This window comes from Chrysemys picta, chromosome 15 (genome assembly GCF_011386835.1).
Source record: "Chrysemys picta bellii isolate R12L10 chromosome 15, ASM1138683v2, whole genome shotgun sequence".
Taxonomy (NCBI): Eukaryota; Metazoa; Chordata; order Testudines; family Emydidae; genus Chrysemys; species Chrysemys picta.
This window is the reverse complement of record NC_088805.1, coordinates 26,821,264-26,838,977: the sequence shown is the minus strand read 5'-3', so window position 1 is coordinate 26,838,977 and position 17,714 is coordinate 26,821,264. Positions and strand designations below refer to the sequence as shown.

General features: G+C 48.6%; 1 protein-coding gene across 7 annotated transcripts in view; it reads left to right on the top strand.

The window, feature by feature from the left end:
- Positions 1 to 17,714, top strand: part of HIP1R (huntingtin interacting protein 1 related) — a 62,413-nt gene that overhangs the window by 28,624 nt on the left and 16,075 nt on the right. For 4 of the 7 annotated variants that reach the window (XM_065568727.1, XM_065568728.1, XM_005298679.5 and 1 more), the window contains 16 exons: positions 508 to 571; positions 1,315 to 1,457; positions 3,094 to 3,150; positions 4,024 to 4,104; positions 4,342 to 4,418; positions 7,759 to 7,820; positions 9,593 to 9,733; positions 11,764 to 11,821; positions 11,933 to 12,008; positions 12,965 to 13,102; positions 13,905 to 13,963; positions 14,046 to 14,118; positions 14,571 to 14,754; positions 15,187 to 15,275; positions 15,785 to 15,901; positions 16,769 to 16,870. In XM_065568727.1, the coding sequence (XP_065424799.1) occupies positions 511 to 571; positions 1,315 to 1,457; positions 3,094 to 3,150; positions 4,024 to 4,104; positions 4,342 to 4,418; positions 7,759 to 7,820; positions 9,593 to 9,733; positions 11,764 to 11,821; positions 11,933 to 12,008; positions 12,965 to 13,102; positions 13,905 to 13,963; positions 14,046 to 14,118; positions 14,571 to 14,754; positions 15,187 to 15,275; positions 15,785 to 15,901; positions 16,769 to 16,870 (1,518 nt within the window). In that variant the 5' untranslated portion in view covers positions 508 to 510. Of the gene's footprint in view, positions 1 to 507; positions 572 to 1,314; positions 1,458 to 3,093; positions 3,151 to 4,023; positions 4,105 to 4,341; positions 4,419 to 7,758; positions 7,821 to 9,592; positions 9,734 to 11,763; positions 11,822 to 11,932; positions 12,009 to 12,964; positions 13,130 to 13,904; positions 13,964 to 14,045; positions 14,119 to 14,570; positions 14,755 to 15,186; positions 15,276 to 15,784; positions 15,902 to 16,768; positions 16,871 to 17,714 lie in introns of all 7 variants that reach the window. The other 3 variants (XM_065568725.1, XM_065568724.1, XM_065568722.1) reach the window with 1 other exon arrangement.

The window sequence follows — 17,714 nt, the reverse complement described above, 5'->3', positions numbered from 1 at the left end:
AGTCATCGATAAAGGGAACACTGAGAACTTAGTGCTTGGATGTCCAGGCACGCGGCGTCCTGGGTCTCAGGTCTGAGAGGCTAGCTTTTCAGACTATAACCAAGGACCTCGTTAAACGTGAGACCTTACAGGAGGCCGAGCACGGGGTTGGGAGACGGGAGGTGCTGAGTTCTAATCCTGGCTCTATCACTTAATATGTCCTGGGCCTTTGGACAAGTCACTTGCCTGCTCTGACCTTCCATCTCTCCATCTGTACAATGGGGTGAGGATACTCCTTGCCTAGAGATAGTCTGAGACTGAATAGTTGGAATGCAGGTTTGAAATGAAAGGTGCTGCATAAACTAGGAGCATTATCAAATGCTCCATATGGCCAGGCAGTGTCTAGTGAATGACAAGAAGGATCCAGAAACAGACCTGATGCCTGAGATTTTTATGGACTAACAATGTTTGTCAGTAAAGGATTGCGCTGATTCTGCCTCTGACATTTACTCTTTTCTCCCCGCACAGGCTATGAGCATCAGCAAAGCCATCAACACACAAGAAGCGCCAGTGAAAGAGAAACATGCCCGCAGTATCCTTTTCCTTAGCAAAGACGTGGGCCCCGCTTCTCAGAGCCCAGTATTGTGGCCAGTTTTCAAAAGGAGCTTTGTAATCTCCTGGCCAGATTTCTCTACACATCATCACACAATTCCCAATTAGATCTCATACTTCAGGGTGTCTTTTAATTGCCCCGGGGATCAGAAAGGAATTTGCCAATAGATGATGGGGTTTTGGGGGAGTGGGGCAGGTGGGGAGGAGATATGCCTTCCTCTGAGTCATAGGTTGCAGCTGGGGGTAGGACACTGGACTTGACAGGCCATTGGTTTGATGTGGGATGGCGTGTTATATGTTCCAGTGTCTTTGCTGTGATCAGTAAACGTGCAGCACAGGGAGAAATATAACATAAAATCATTTTCAACCACTCACTGACAAAGAGCAGGAGCTGGGGACAAAGTGGGCTGAGGCAGTTCTGCTCTTTCCGTTGTTTGCAGGGACATGGGGCTGCACTTGGATGTCCCACTGCCTGCAACACACTCCATTCCTAGGCCATCATTTTGGTGTGCCGTCACACCAGGGTCCACCTTGAGGCCCTTTGTAAAAATAAAATGTAACATAAATTTGTGATTTATGTTACTCAAATCCTGGCTCTTTTGATGAGGCGAGAGTCCTAATGAGAAGCTGATTGAGATAAAGGAAACATAGATAATGAGCATGTCTGATTGGAATGGCTGCCCTGAGTTTCTACCTGTTCAATTAGCCTTGACATCTGGAAAGGAATTATCTTGGGAACTCACCATGAGAAAGGAGCATTTACTTTCTGGTCCTACGCTATTGGCCTCCCCCTGCCCAGCAGCTCCATCCTCAGCTGGAAGTTCTGCCACGTTCTGCACAAAGTCCTGAGAGACGGCCATCCCAATGTAAGTGGCTCCTTTCCTTCTGCTTAATAATCGTGTACTTTGCATTCATAGAGCGTGTCTATTCCGTAGCTTTCAAAGCCCCTCATAAAGGAGGCTCCCCATCTGGCAGAGAGGGAAACTGAGGCACAGAAAGGTGAAGTGACTTGCCTGAGGGCACATGGCAAGTCAGTGGCAGATCCAGCAGTAGAACCCAGGACTCTTGGCTCCCAGTTGCTGGGGCTGTAGGTTAGACGCTGAGTGCATAGGAGAGGGTAACCCATGCTCTCTGTTGCCGCTTGCTGGCTGATGGGAGGGCAGAACTTTCCACCATCCTAGATGAGTATGTGCCCTACTTCACCAACCTGGCAGAAACCTGGAGAGGCATTTAAAAAGTCAGAGGGAAGAGAGGTATCAGAAATAGAAGAAAGCGTGTCTGGCTGGCCCAGCGACATTTTACAGTCTGGGCAGCGGGTGCAAGGTCTTCTGTGCTTAAGGAAGCCTTTGTGGGCTGCAGCATTTACTGGTGTATTTCTGCTGCTGAACTCCCTTCATTTCCTCTGCTGTGTATTAACACACTCCTCCAGTGAGGATCATTAATGTTCACCTCACATATATTCCAGAGCTGTCCTCCCTCACTGCTCCATGCACCACTTCCTGGAGTCGGCGCCTGGCCCTCCAGCGAATACAAGGCTACAATTCACTGGCGAGGCCCGGCTGCGATCAGCTGTGTCGTCTGTGAATGCCGAGGGCCTTGCTGGGGTCTCCTGTTCCAGTACCACCCCTCTGTTGTGAACGTTTAATGCAGCCGTGAGCTTGAGGAGGAGGCTTCTTCCTGGCAGCTTGTAGGCTAACCACAGAGGCTGATACAGTGTTGGCTGATCGTGTTGAGAGATATTCGAGCTTTGGGTTTTAAATACATAGATCACTAGCTTCCAAAAATGGTGTTAATCTTCACTACATTCAGTTTAGTAAATACTGAGTAAAGCAGTCCCCCATCATAATGATTATATATAGGCACGTGCCTAGTGCTTTTAACTTGTAGATTTCAAAGCACTTCTTGAAAGTGGGTGTCATTTTCTTGTCTCATAGTTGGGGAAATTGAGTCACAGTGAGATTGTGACTGGCCCAAAGTCACAGAAGCAGAAGTGGGATTAGCACCTGGGTCTCCTGACTTCTAGTTCCCTACTCTGATTACTAGACCTGCTTCCCAAAAAGCATTGAGTTTAAAGTGCTCTGTTCTAACAGATCCTTTAAGAATGTACACACCTCTTTCTTGGAACAGCCCCATTGTTTTTAGACTGAAACTTCAGTTCAGTCTCCACCTTCTGTGGACAAATGGGATCCATTTCTGGTTTCTGCTAGAGGACCAGAGCCATCAGATCCATCCCTCCAGTCAAAAATCTTGTTGCCACTTTGAACCAGTTAAAATTTCCCCCTGGAATTTCCTTGTGTTGCTTCCTCGCAATAGGCCAGCAAAGGGGGAACTGACAAATCCAGATCTGTACGGTGCAACAGACAGGGCTGAGAGCGGGTTGTAGACTGAAGTTTGGGAGGGGCAGTTCAGGGCAGGCTTGTCTTGATCCTCTTTTTTCCCTCCCTGCCCCCATGCCCCTGAGCACACCGGCTGTATGTCTGACCCCTCTGCCTTTTTTTCCAGGTTCTTCAAGACTGTCAAAGATATCGGAGTAATATCCGAGAGACAGGAGACCTGTGGGTGAGTTGCAACAACGGACTGTGCTGGCCACTGAAAGCCTTACATTGAAAAAGGGGTAGAGCAGTCAGGCCTTTGGTGAAGTGCGGGGAACGGGGGTGTCTGCTGGTGAATGCTTTGTTTCTGAGTGGGGCGTTGAAGGGTTCTGTGCTGTGGTACGAAGGCTTTTGAGTGGTAGTTGGGTACTATGGAAATAATTAAACATCACCTTAACGCCTGTAATCCCTAAACTGTAATCCCTAAGTAGCAAGGATTGCTTCACCTACCGTTGAAGTGCGGCCATCTTGAGGGGTGAACGGAGCGCAGGAGCTTTGTGTTACACAGCAACTCTAGGGGAGTTTAGGACAGGAGATGGGAGAGACTGTTGCATCTAACTGACACTGCAAAGGGTAGTATGAGGGGATGGGAGAGGGTAGGTAGGCTAGGAATGCAATTGCCTAAATTGGAACTTGTCCATATTCTTCTCACGTTTGGATCATGACTAAAATGAAAGTCTTTTCCACCTTTGTCAGGGGATTGGAAGCGATTTACCCTTTGGAACTAATACAGTGATTTCTTCTTCCTGATGGGTCTAGAAATGCGGTTCTGTGTTTGTGAATGAGAGCTGTATTTAGAGGCATGTGAGGTCCCGCCCTACTATGCTCACAATTACATTTTTCTTCCTGGTCCTTTGGAGGCCAGATCCTCAGGTGGCAGAAATCAGTGGCGCTCATTTGACTTCAGCGGAGCTGTGCCTGTTTATACCAATGGCAAATCTGGGCCAAAGTTTGGAGACACTCCTCTCTTTGTTGGCTGAGTCCTGTTCAGCTGGGTGGGAAGATGACTGTTTAGTGTCACCCACAAGTTTTGTAACGTTTTCCCGATATTCCTTGGCAGGGGCACTTGCACGACAGATATGGGCAGCTTGTGAATATTTATACCAAACTTCTACTCACCAAGATATCCTTTCACCTAAAGGTAATTCCATCTCCCACCCCTTCTGAAATGTTGACAGATTTTTTGCTACAAAGCTGCTGTTCTCTTTCTCTTATTTGTTGAATTCACACTGTTCTGAGAGCGGGTGTGAATACTAGATTAGGAAGAGCCATTATTGAGCAGAGATCTTAGCTTGAAATGTACCTATGTGTCTGGAGTGGAGGTGTGGGACCTGCCATAAAAATATTGCTGAATTTATGAAGACTTTTCTTTTTGAAGCATCCTGACTTTCCCCCAGGCCTAGAAGTGACGGATGAGGTGCTAGAAAAGGCTGCTGGGACAGATGTGAATAACATGTAAGTTTCCTTTTAGGTATTTAAAACCTTCTACAAAGCATAATGACTCTCTTTGTCCTGAGCACCATTCATGTAAATGGTGCATCCTGTCAATGAAATACTCCACATTAAAGTTCAAAGTGCTCTGTGTTGGAGACACAGGCCAGCTTATTTTATTAGACTGATAAAGCCATAAAATGCATCATAAATCTGAGTGAGGCAAACAGCATCTTTGCACAGAAGGACCTTTGCAGAGTGCTGCATGAGCTGTGAGCGAGACTGTTGTTTATCATTTATAAGTGGCAAGATGGTGCTAGTGTAAAGGTAAGCGCATGCTGATGATATTCCTCCTGCAGGGAACTTCAGCCTGAATCCACATCAGCCAACCCTTCCAGCCATGGGCCAAAGTGCAAATAAGCAAAGGCCTGATTTTCAGAGGACCTGAGTACCTGCAACACTCATTGGAGTCCTGGGTGTTCGGCACCTCTGAAAAGTGGGCCCCAAAGTTCTGTCATCTTAAGCAGCGCATCAGGAAACAGTCAGATCTGTTAGATTCTTTCCAAAGGGAAAGTTTCAGAGTAGCAGCCGTGTTAGTCTGTATCCGCAAAAAGAAGAACAGGAGGACTTGTGGCACCTTAGAGACTAACAAATTTATTAGAGCATAAGCTTTCGTGGACTACAGCCCACTTCTTCGGATGCATATAGAATGGAACATATATTGAGGAGATATATATACACACACAGACAGAGAGCATAAACAGGTGGGAGTTGTCTTACCACCTCTGAGAGGCCAATTAATTAAGAGAAAACAAACTTTTGAAGTGATAATCAAGCTAGCTCAGTACAGACAGTTAGATAACAAGTGTGAGAATACTTACAAGGCGAGATAGATTCAATGTTTGTAATGGCTCAGCCATTCCCAGTCTTTATTCAAACCGGAGTTGATTGTGTCTAGTTTTCATATCAATTCTAGCTCAGCAGTTTCTCGTTGGAGTCTGTAGCGGTCCATTTCCTGGACACTACTGTGCTAATAAGCGATGGTCACATAAATACCACCCTATATCGGAAACCTACTGACCGCTACACTTACCTACATGCCTCCAGCTTCCATCCAGGACACACCACACGATCCATTGTCTACAGCCAAGCCCTAAGATATAACCGCATTTGCTCCAATCCCTCGGATAGAGACAAGCACCTACAAGATCTCTATCAAGCATTCTTAAAACTACAATACCCACCTGCTGAAGTGAAAAAACAGATTGACAGAGCCAGACGAGTACCCAGAAGTCACCTCCTACAAGACAGGCCCAACAAAGAAAATAACAGAACACCACTAGCTGTCACCTTCAGCCCCCAACTAAAACCTCTCCAGCGCATCATCAGAGATCTACAACCTATCCTGAAAGATGATCCTTTACTCTCACAGATCTTGGGAGACAGACCTGTCCTCGCTTACAGACAACCCCCGAACCTAAAGCAAATACTCACCAGCAACCACACATCACTGAACAAAACCACTAACCCAGGAACCTATCCTTGTAACAAACCCCGATGCCAACTCTGTCCACATATCTATTCCAGTGACATCATCATAGGACCTAATCACATCAGCCATACCATCAGGGGCTCGTTCACCTGCACATCTACCAATGTGATATATGCCATCATGTGCCAGCAATGCCCCTCTGCCATGTACATTGGCCAAACCGGACAGTCTCTACGCAAAAGAATTAATGGACACAAATCTGACATCAGGAATCAAAATACTCAAAAACCAGTGGGAGAACACTTTAACCTGTCTGGTCATTCAGTGACAGACCTGCGGGTGGCTATATTACAACAGAAAAACTTCAAAAACAGACTCCAACGAGAAACTGCTGAGCTAGAATTGATATGCAAACTAGACACAATCAACTCCGGTTTGAATAAAGACTGGGAATGGCTGAGCCATTACAAACATTGAATCTATCTCGCCTTGTAAGTATTCTCACACTTGTTATCTAACTGTCTGTACTGAGCTAGCTTGATTATCACTTCAAAAGTTTGTTTTCTCTTAATTAATTGGCCTCTCAGAGGTGGTAAGACAACTCCCACCTGTTTATGCTCTCTGTCTGTGTGTGTATATATATCTCCTCAATATATGTTCCATTCTATATGCATCCGAAGAAGTGGGCTGTAGTCCACGAAAGCTTATGCTCTAATAAATTTGTTAGTCTCTAAGGTGCCACAAGTCCTCCTGTTCTTCTTTTTCCAAAGGGAGGTGGTGGAAGCCCCTTTCCTTGTCTCTTAAGACTGGACAGAGCTGTGGAAAAGACCCTGTCAGGAACAAGCTGGGGTGAGAGGGTTTGCCTAGATGGCCCAACAGGGACAGTCCACCTATCTACTTCTGACTTCTGTGATCCCGATACCAAAGCCCATTTGTTAGGCAGATGGCAGCCAGGACCCCGGGGTAAGAATGCCCAGATAGCTGCTTCCCAGAAATCCCTAGGGGCCAGTGGCTGACTTTCTCTTCTTCTGTGTGCACCAGAATGCAATGAAAAATAGCCCAGTGTCTCCACTCCCAACCTCATCTCATTCTGTTTGGGAACCCTCAGGAAGTGACTTGCATACTGTAAGGAGGGGGCTGATAGTCCAATCCACGAGCAGGATGGGGTAAGGGGGAAGAATCTGCTTCTCTCTCCGTGGACGTGTTGGCCCTCTGCAGCATCTTGGGTCCTAATGGCAGTGTCTAACGGGTGATAATAGAACAGTACTGTGCACGGGTGCTGGGGGAAAGAGATTACAGCGGTCTATGGTCCTGGCCCCAAACATGCACCTTCCTCTGCGTTACCACCGTGATTGATAGCCTTTACTGTAGAGTGCTTTAGTATTTTTTGACGAAAGGGCACACAGTGCCGTAGTAATAACTGCTTCTCCGGGGATGAGGGAGGAAGAAAGTTTTGTGTGTTAGCATTGCAGGAATGCTTTCCATCCCAATGACAACACTGCAGTACTAAACATAAGACAGCACCCTACAGTCATGGCTCCCAAACACAATGGAAACCCAGGGCAAGTTGTGTATCCCTCTGCACTGTTACTGCAGTATTACCAAGAGTTTATCTAGTACTGTAGTAATCCTCTCACTTGCTGGGTGGCAGTTAGGTTTGTATTTGTAGCCTGCTTGCTACCCCGGCACTGTGTGCTGATAGTAAAAATAAATGACTGGAGCTGTGGTCTGAACAGTGCAGCTGACAGTGTTGTGAAGGCATCTTACAATACTGTGCTGTACAATACTACAGCATCTTTTTTAATAAGGGTTTCTATGCGGATCCTGACCTTGCTCTTCGTGTAACACGATGGGGGGATTTTGTTTTTTCAGCTTTCAGCTCACAGTCGAGATGTTTGATTACATGGACTGTGAACTCAAACTCACAGAGTCAGGTAAGCAGTGTGACGCCGTCCCCTACTGTTTGCGGTATTTTCTCCAGGCTGATGTTAGTTTCTCGTCTCGGTCAGTAATCAAGTTAAGAACTAGTCTTTTCTCATCTAATAATGAGATCCATAGGTTTTTAAAGTAGTCTTTCAGCTTTGTTTGCTTATAACCACAACTGTCTAAACAGGCCAATTTGGGGAAGATATTTAACAATCTGACTGCTTGTAGCAAACCTATATTGGCTCTGAACGATGACAAACCATGTGTGGTAGTGCTGGGAAAAGATGTATTTGTATTGCTCATTGATACAAAGATGTTAATTACATGCATTACGCAAAGCTTTTATTCCCAGAAACCGGAGATTGCAGTCAGTAATGTATTCTTTATAAATATTCATTTCCCTTTCTGAAATGTCCTCTTTGAGAGCTGAAGGGCTCGGCAAGTGGAAACAGCGAGGCTGCTTTTAGTTACTTGCCTGGTCTCATTCTGAAAGAATTTTTGATGACTTAAAATATTTTTATTTTTTTAACCAGCCAGGAACGTGCAGCTGGAGAGGGGGCAGGAAACGTAATATATTCTAATGGTCTTCACTTCCCGAGTGACTAAAAACACTTGATTCTCTTACTGTCTCCTCCAAGATGGTTGTAAATGATCCAATTATGCTGGGGGGGAATTAAAACTGCCATTTTATAGTCACAAATACTTGAATCTGAACACAGAGGAAGTTGAAGTTGAATATTCTGGCTGGATTTCTGTAAAAGAAATGAATAATTTTCTGACCATTGATGACATGGAGTTACAAAATCTACAATAATGGCAATCCAGTCTCATGGCCAGGGCATGAGACAATTCCAGCATGGAGCAGGAGGGAATCTTATACCCCCTTTGTTCTCATCACCCTTCACAATTGGTTACCTGCCCCCTCTTCCTTTTGTAGCATCAAATATTGGCGGCTGCTTGAGGCGAGATATCTGAGCAAGTGGAACGGTGTGACAGAACAGGTGTCTTACATTGAGAATAAAAGCTAGGGAGGTTCTGCCCATCTCGGTCTCAGTATCTTTAACCTCAAGTGCTCGGTGCCAACCAGCCCCTGGAGAGAACCCAGGTAGTTCATAAGTGACTCTGACTCGCAGGAAGACCTCTGGAAGTTCTGATCACAAGGAGGGGCAGCTGCTTTGCTCCCACTAGTCTAGTTCAGCTGCACTGGCCTTGCATGTGAACTAAGAGTTCATTCCACTTGTGGTAGGTAGAGACACGGACTTTGTAGTTAATTATAAAGCTTTGTAATCCAGGTAGCACGCTCCACTCTGCCCAATGGCAAGTTGAGTAAACAAAGACACTAGGGCTCCAGCTGCAGGCTCAGTCAGGGTTACCATCTGCTGCTTCCCCAGAATGACACCAAGTCTGTACCTATCTGATCCAAGATCTCGCTAGCCACCCCAGCTGCACTGCAGTGGCTGTTAACTTGTCACACTGTAACCTGACACTGGGTAAAGACTTAATCTGTGCAGGTCTCGCCCCCTGGTCCCGATTCGATTCTGCCTGGTAGCAGTAGATAGACGCAGGCAGGAATTGTCTGTGATCTGCCCAGTATTAGAAGCCAGAGCTTCTGCGTCCCAGCCCACTATCTTAACCAGGAGGCTGTTCTTCCTCTCTTGGGAGCAGCCTGTCAGTGAGACGCTTCTATCCTGCCTGAACATGCCCCTGGGCAGCCTGTATTTAACTGTACCTCTGACTAGATGAAACCATTGCAGAGTCCTAACCCCGCTTCCTCCTGCAGTTCTCAGACAGCTCAACACCGCCATGGCCGTGTCTCAGATGTCGTCTGTTCAGTGCAGGCTGGCTCCTCTCATCCAGGTGATCCAGGACTGCAGCCACCTCTATCACTACACTGTCCAGTTAATGTTCAAGCTCCACGCCTGTGAGTCACCCGCTGTGCATGATTTCCTGAAGCTCTGCCCCTCTGGCGTCTGAACTCACTGTCGCATCTGCCACTTGCAGACACCACTGCACCTGTGGCAGTTCAGCTTCTCTGGCTGCTGGGTTAAAGCCATTAACAGGTGCCAACCTGCAACAGCTTCATGTTTATAACACTGAGCTGGCTTTGTCTGCGGCACTGAAATGCTTTCAGTAGCTTGGCACCCTTCACCTCACTACCCTGAAAAAGACGTTCAGGCCCCTGCCCCCTCCTCTGCCCCAGCCTTTCTGACTGTGCCGGACACTGTGTGGCTTAATGTCTAATTCAGTGCACTACCCCCGGGACAGGGGAGCCATGCAGCTGTGCAAGCGGGGGCCGTGGATAACTGGGTGCAGTTCTGTGGAGGTCAGACTAGGTGAGCTAATGGTCCCGTCTGCCCTAGGAATCCATGAGTCTGTTGTTTCAATATCCAGTTGTTTCAGGCCCTGTCCACTCTGAGACCAGACCCATGCTGGCTGACAGCCAAGGGGTTAGCAGGGCTCTCGCATGAATTTTCTGGCTGGTGGGGACAGGCGCTTTCTTTTCTGTGCTGTAGACTTAAGCCTGCAGGGCATCTATTGCTTGGTGTTAGAATACGGTTCTGGAAGTAAAATTCCCAGTGCACAATAGTCAGGAAACAGCAGGAACGCTTCCAGCAATGGCTGCATTTAAAGATGGTTCTAGGTTGGCGCGAGCTCCGGTCTGTGCATGCAGCTGGCTGTCACTGAGCGTTGGTAGGTGATTGCTAATATACAATCCCTTACATGAGCCATTAATCTATCCTGGGTGCCAGCTATGCTATTAAACCCCAAGTGTTGGCTTAAGATAACTAATGTGAGCCATGTGCGTGGTGCCCCATGGTGCATTTTGCAAACGTCTCCCTTCGTGATGGTCTCTCACTGAGCCATTTGCTTGATTTCATGGGCCAAGCTTCAGTTTCCTCTTGCTGAAAGAGTTAAAGCAGTGATCTGCATGTGACGGTTCTGAGCTGAGCAAGTCATTCCTATGCCTGGGTTTCTGATGCCTTTAAAGGCCCTTCCCCCACTGTAAAGATACACTTTAATCCCAGAGCACCTTTCCCTGCAATCAGCTTTCAGTTTTCATATCCCTGCAGCTCAGTAACACTATCAGGCTTGGCTGTGTGTATGGAAGGTTTATAAAGTATGTGCTCTGATTGTGGACTATAGTCCACTTGTTTCCACTGCTGACTTTTTGATTAGTTCCCTTGTTTGCAGTAACATGCTTTGTTACTGGTTCCCCAGGGAGCAGCGAGGCAGGGTTTGATTTCACCTGGAGATTGGGAACCCGAGTACTCGACATTCCCAGGAAATGTGAGAGGGTCAGAGCCCCATCTCCTTTCAGCATCATGGATTCAGCATCCTTTCACCACTTGGATTAAAAGATCAAATTGAGCTTGGCTGAAACACAAATGGCCGTCTCCCACCCTGCATTCCCAATTTCCAGGCCAAGCTTTTATGGACAAACTTAACGAAATGTACATTTCTTGAACACTTTGGACTCTGAGAGTAACTTCCCCTGAATAGCCCAACCAAGCACTCGCTAGCTAAGCCTTCCAGTGTCCTATGAGATGTAAAAGAGATCTAGCAACAGCTGCAGCCACATCAGAATTCCTGTGTCACTTTCATCTGACAGGCAACAGGTTGGATTCCCATTGAGGCATCAATAACTAAACTGCATCTCCAAATGTGAAAACTTCTGGGGACCGACTTTAGCCCCTTGACCCTACCTGGATTTTTTTTGTAAAGTAGTTTGTGGTCAGATCACATTTTAGTACATTTTCTCCAGAGTGTTCAGAGGTCTCTTTCTCACCCAGTGTTTCATGGGCAGTTTCTTCCAGCTAGTTGGATCAGGTGTATGGAAAGGTCCTTTCCCAGCTGAAGCATTGAGTGGTACTGTGCTCTGTGCACTGACTTAGCATGTGCTGTGTTTCTCAGGCTGGGCTGGTAATTCCTTTATCTCCTCGACTGTTCTAGGTCTGCCAGCTGATACGCTGCAAGGTCACCGAGACCGGTTCCACGAGCAGTTCCGCAGGTAACGAAGGGCGCCCTAGTGCGGGGCAGTGGCTCGCAGCTGTTCTGAATGCTCCATTCTCCAAGGCTCCCACTACTCCCGTTTTAATAATTTCCGTTTTCTTCTCTCTAGCCTCAAAAACTTCTTTAAAAGGGCTTCAGACATGTTGTACTTCAAGCGGCTCATCCAGATCCCCAGGCTGCCAGAGGTACGATCTGCTTTCCTTACTGCATGCTGATGTCTTTTGACACGGAACCAGAAACATACACGACGCTTTACAGAATAGCCAGAAACAGAGTCCCTGCCCCAAAGGCCTTGCAGTCCATTATGTGCGTGCAGAGCCTGGGAAGCAGAGTGCTGTAGTGAGGGCTCTGAAACAAGGCTTGCCAGCAACCCAAGCCAGGCGCTTCAGGGTAACCCTGTTGATCTCAGTTGCCTAGGGGCAACTCATGGCTCTCCAGGTGTCCAGATGCACCTCAAAGTCCAAGAGCAAGGGAATTCAGAGCTGAAGGTGCCTTGCTTGAGCTTTAATTCTCCCTGTAACGACTGCCTATCGCAAGGTGCTCATAGCAGTGCAGGGAGTGTGTCCTGTGTCCTGCAGTCTCTTTATTTCAATGGTCTGAAGTCTTCTGCTTCAGCAATGAATTTCCTTGATTGGCTCCACATTCAGAGAGAGGGAGTGTTGGCTGATCCGATGGCCGGAATGATGCCAGACATCGAGAGTGTGTCTGGTTCCCATCGACTTTCAAAGGAAGGCAGCAGTACAACAGGCACCATGGAGAATCAGCAGGGAGGGAGTTGTCCACTTCAGGGGTTCCTCCCTTTTTTCACTCTGCAGGCCACTCTGTAAGAGAGAGCAAAACACTTGTTGGATCTGGCCCTGCTGCCTGGTTCTCAAAGTGTTCAATTCCAGAGATCATCAGGAATGGCTCTGCGGATGCCAGTGGCCCATGGGCCATAGAGTGGGAACCACTGGACAACTATCTTGTTCTCTCCCATACCCTGAGGTGCTGAAGCACTAACAGAACGTCGTCATGATGGTACCTGGTACCCTCCTGATCTAGCAATGTGCTCACCCCCACTGGGGCTGTACGCTGGGTGCACTGGTCAGTTCATTTCACCACAACCAGGTGAAACATGTTTGGTTTTCTGTTGTCTTGACAGAGCCCCCCTAACTTCTTGCGGGCGTCTGCCCTGGCAGAGCACGTGAAACCGGTGGTTGTCATCCCCGAGGAGGCCCCTGAAGACGAAGAACCAGAAAACTTAATCGAGATCAGTACAGCTCCTCCAGTGGAACAGCATGTGAGAGCTCAGAGATTCTTCTCAGGGGTGTGTTGGAAAGGCAAGAAAACCAAAGTCTGTCTAGGGTGCTAAAGGTCTGTGGTAATCTCCATTCCAAGGCACTGAACACTAGGAGTGTTGCTTAAAAATGGAATTGGAGCGAGCCACATGCTGTTCTTTGCACTCCGTACAGTAACTTCTGCAGCATTTCCGGCAATCTGTGTCGCTGTGCTGAAGGACAAGACGTTTGGTCTTGGCCTCGTTAGTCTCCCTGGACAACCTCGGTCGGGACTCTTCCTCTCCTCCCACATGGTTGCCTGTTCCTTGTTTTGAACAGCTGGTTACAGCTGAGGCTAGGCATCATTCTGTATAATGTGGCTGGGCTGGGTGTCAGGATTTGGGAAGGGCAGGGAAGTTGATGGCAGCATGGGATGCAGACCCAGGGACCGAGGAAGCTTCTTGCCTTCGAATTTGGAAGGACACTGACGTTTAACAATGTTTTCAAGGACCATGGGGATATTTTTTTTCACAGCGTTGCAATCTGAGAGTCTTGGTTTGTCATGGAAGCTGTTGGGGTGGATGACCCTCAGTAGGGAGTAAGTGGCATGAATTGGGCTCTCTCCTGCAACCAGGGTATTGGGCTTCTTGCAACTGTTGTCTCTGGCTTTACTGACAGCTTGTGTGGAAAACAGATTAACCTGGCCACTTTCCCAGACTTTCTGTGACTGGTTACCAGGCCAGCGAGGCCTAATCTGACTTAGGCCAACCCCTGTCAGACACTTGGAAGGGCTGAGCCTAACTTGGTGCCATCTTTCTTTTGCAGAACGTGTCGGATATATTTGAACAGACCTTCGGCCCCCCCAATGGTGTTCGGGATGACAGGTGAGGGGGACGGCGGTCAGCTGACGCTAGGAGGGAGCTGCTGCTTTCTGGGCTAGTAATGAGGCTCATTCTTTATTCCCAGGGATCTCCAAATCGAAAACCTAAAGAAAGAAGTGGACTTGCTTCGGGCTGAGCTAGAGAAAATTAAACTGGAGGTAAAGCCTGGCGCTGCGGTGAGCTGGGGTGGAGGAGGAAGAACCCAGTTCCTGTCCCCTGCCACTGCCCTGTGTCCTCTCATGTTAGAACTTTCCGGATTACCACAGCTGGATGACAGGCCTGGAATCCATTTGCTGAATATTGTCACCAGTTGGGTGACTCAGTGTACTGGGGAGAAGAGAATTTTGCTGTTAGAAAAATATATTCCTCTCCAGTTGGATCTAGTGGCCATTCCCAGAGATCCCATGTCAGATTGCGTGTGTGCGTGTTAGCATATTAGCTGAGGACTTCACAGGCCAAGGTAGACTCTGGGGAATCCCGGACAGGCCATTATCAGAGTCATTGTCAAAGCCACCCCTAGCACTCCGGAGTGCCTGGCCCCTAGCCCTGTGCTCAGTCCGGGCCAGGCTCGCTGAATCGGGTGGGTAACTGCAGGTGTCTGTGTCTGTAGGCTCAGCGGTACATCACACAGCTCAAGGCCCAGATCAACAGCCTGGAGGCTGAACTGGAGGAGCAACGGAAACAAAAGCAGAAAGCTCTGGTGGATAACGAACAGCTCCGGGATGAGGTGGAGCGACTGCAGAGGGCACAGCTGGAGAGCAGCCGAACGCAGGGGCTTTACGTTGAAGCTGAAAGTAGGTGACAGCTTCAGAAACTCCAGAGAGAGAAGGAGAGTGTGAGCCGAGGGGCCTAGAACTAAAATAAACCTTTGATGCCCAGGGGTGGCTGAATCCAGGGCTGTGGTGTTGGGTCTGTCCCTTGTGGAGAGGATGTTCCCTGTAGCGATTCATTGCTTAGTCAGGAACAGCTCTAAACCCTGCAGTGTTTGACCAGATATTTTTAAGGGAAATGCCATTAGCTGCTTATGTCAAAGTGATGGGAACAAACTGGCTCAAACTGCTTAATAGGATGCCCCGTGTTTAGCAACTAGTCTCTGCTGTTCCTGTGTTTCCCCTGTGTGTGTGAGTAGCTGTGGGTCAGGAGGCTGGTTAGTACTGAATCGCTAGGGTGCAGAGCGTGGAGTTCTTGGGTGTAACTGATACTGGGAATGTTCTTGCCTCTGCCAGAGAAAGCCAGCGCCACGGAAACGCGCTACGCCAAGCTGAAAGAGAAACACAGCGAGCTCATCAACACGCATGCAGAGCTGCTGCGAAAGGTGAGGGCTGGCTAGTGTGGCTACAGGATCGCTGGGGCTTTCCTGAGGGCGTCACAGAAATCAGCTTGTATATTTTTCTCTCCCTGTTCCACTCCCCTGCTGCCGCTGTCTGTCTAGCCCTGGCCTCTTTTCTGCCCGTCCCTGCAGTCTCGACTGTTAATTCAGGACCCCCTTCCTGCCATCTGCAGCCTTTCTACGTCTCTCCATGACCCCTTTATCTTTTCTCGGGCCTGTCAATTTCTTTCTTTCTGTTACCTGTGGCATTTGGGGATATGTACTTTGTATGAAAGGTGCTGTCCAAAATACAGATCCTGCCAGGGCTCATTGGCCTGAGTAAAGAGGCGAAGGATCGAATGAGGAATTTGGAATTTGAATCGACTGGATTGAATGAGTCATGAAACGCTTTCAACCCTAGCAGTGGTGCTTGGAGGTTCCCCATCCCTGCCCCTCACACACACACACCCCTGATATACCAAAACAACTCTCCAATCCTCCTCTCTTGTGCTCAGAATGCAGATACTGCCAAGCAACTAACAGTCACCCAGCAGAGCCAGGAAGAAGTCGCTCGTGTCAAAGAGCAGCTGGCGTTTCAGATGGAGCAGGTGAAGCGGGAGTCGGAGATGAAGGTATGTCTACTGCTGCCCAAAGTTCTGCTGTGGTTTTGACCAAAATAGTCTTGAGGGCTGATCTTGTTCCTGCAGGAATGAATGTGCACGTGTTTGTACCCGAAAAAATTGTGTGCAGAGCTGTGTTGCTCCTACACACGCAGGCGTCTTCGCTGGTTTGGCAGCCACAAAATAAGAGGTGGCGTTGAGATCAAGTGATCATCTCTGGCTTGATTTCTCTGAGGGGCTGAGCACCTGCAGCACCTCGGCAGCCTGCCCTGAACATTGAGGTCAGCGGAAGCTGGGAGCGCTCAGCATCTCTGAAAAATCAGCTGCCTGAAGGACTGAAATTCTCCAAGCAGAGAGCAGTCCTCCGACTAGCCCATTGTGTGTGTGATCGATACACGGTCTAGTACTCTTCCTTGTGTCCGGTACATAGCCTGCCCTCTGCCTTCAGGGGCAATTAGTGATTCAAACCCTTCCTAACGACCTGTGTTGGCGTCACTCAGGTTGTCGCTGCCCAGATTCCTTGGCAGTCATGTGGTTTATAGGCACATTTCACCCACATCTCCTCCAGATTCATTGTCCGTCTGTCCATGAAATCGCCAGGGTGGGTCTAAATTTTCAGCCGTGACTAAAGATCATGGGAGCCCTGCTTGGCACTATAAAGGGGCCTGGTATTCAGAATGTGCCGAGGTCTCTCAAATAAAATCCCTAGTCATGTCTGGAAAATGTAGGCTCCTGTTTCTTTAAGCAGTTGGGCTGCCCTGCCCTGCCCGTGGCCCCCTGGGTTGCAGAGCTGTAGAAAGCCATTGTATAAGGGCACAGAAGTAAAACTGGAGAGCTATCCTGATGCCTTCTCTGATTCCCATCTGTCTGCAAATGTAGCTTGAAGACCAGACCTTGCAGATGGAGCAGCTGAAGAGAGAACTGGAAGCCAAGAAAGAAGAGCTGACCCAGATTCAGAGTTCGCTCAGCCATTCCAAGCAGGTAGATGGCCCAGATGGTAGGAACGCGCCCACGAAGGGGACTGCTTTTTCGAGGTGCTGAGCACCTCTGGGAATTGGACTCCAAGCAGAATCCTGCCTGTAAGAGAGTGCCCGGTGGTGCATTTCAACTGTGGGGGACTTTCTGGCATCCCGGCGACAGGCTGGAGAAGGAAATGAAGGATGTCTGCCCCTGTGCATTTGTGTAGATGACCACACAATACATTGGCAGACTTCCCGCTCTTCTTAGGCAGCATTTCAGCCCCCCAGGGCACCAGGCAACTGCTCCCACTCAGATCCTGGAGATCCCCATGCTCATTAAAACCAGGTTCTCTGAGTGCACGATCCACCAGGTGGCAACCTGAATATACTGCAGAGGGTGCGCAGGCTGTCAATGGACCTCAGCTTGCAGAATTGGAGTTATAAGGAAATGGATAAACCCCGAGAGCTTCACCCTTGTGCCAGCCCCTCTATTGCGAATAAAAGGGCTGGAATGGCATAAAGGGGCCCTAAAAGGTCTCTCTCTCCCCAGGGGCAGGGTTCCACAGTACAGGTCCTGTGTAAGACAGCTATAGGGCTGCCTCCTGAGCCCCCCTTTGCAAGTCTCAGCAGCGTGGGCCTGGGTTGAGGTACAGCATGAGGCAGCCCTGGGAGTTTGCTGTAACTTAGACCCCCCCAGGACCGTCCCAAGTTACAGCGGAGGCCAGTCCAGCCCTGGAGCAGGCCAGGATTCAGAGGTCACAAAGGTGGCTCAAAGCTACTGCAGGCCGACTCGCCCTGGGCGGGGAGTTCTGTGCTGCACCTCTGAGATGAACAGCACAGAATCTCACCCCAGAACCTGTACGGCG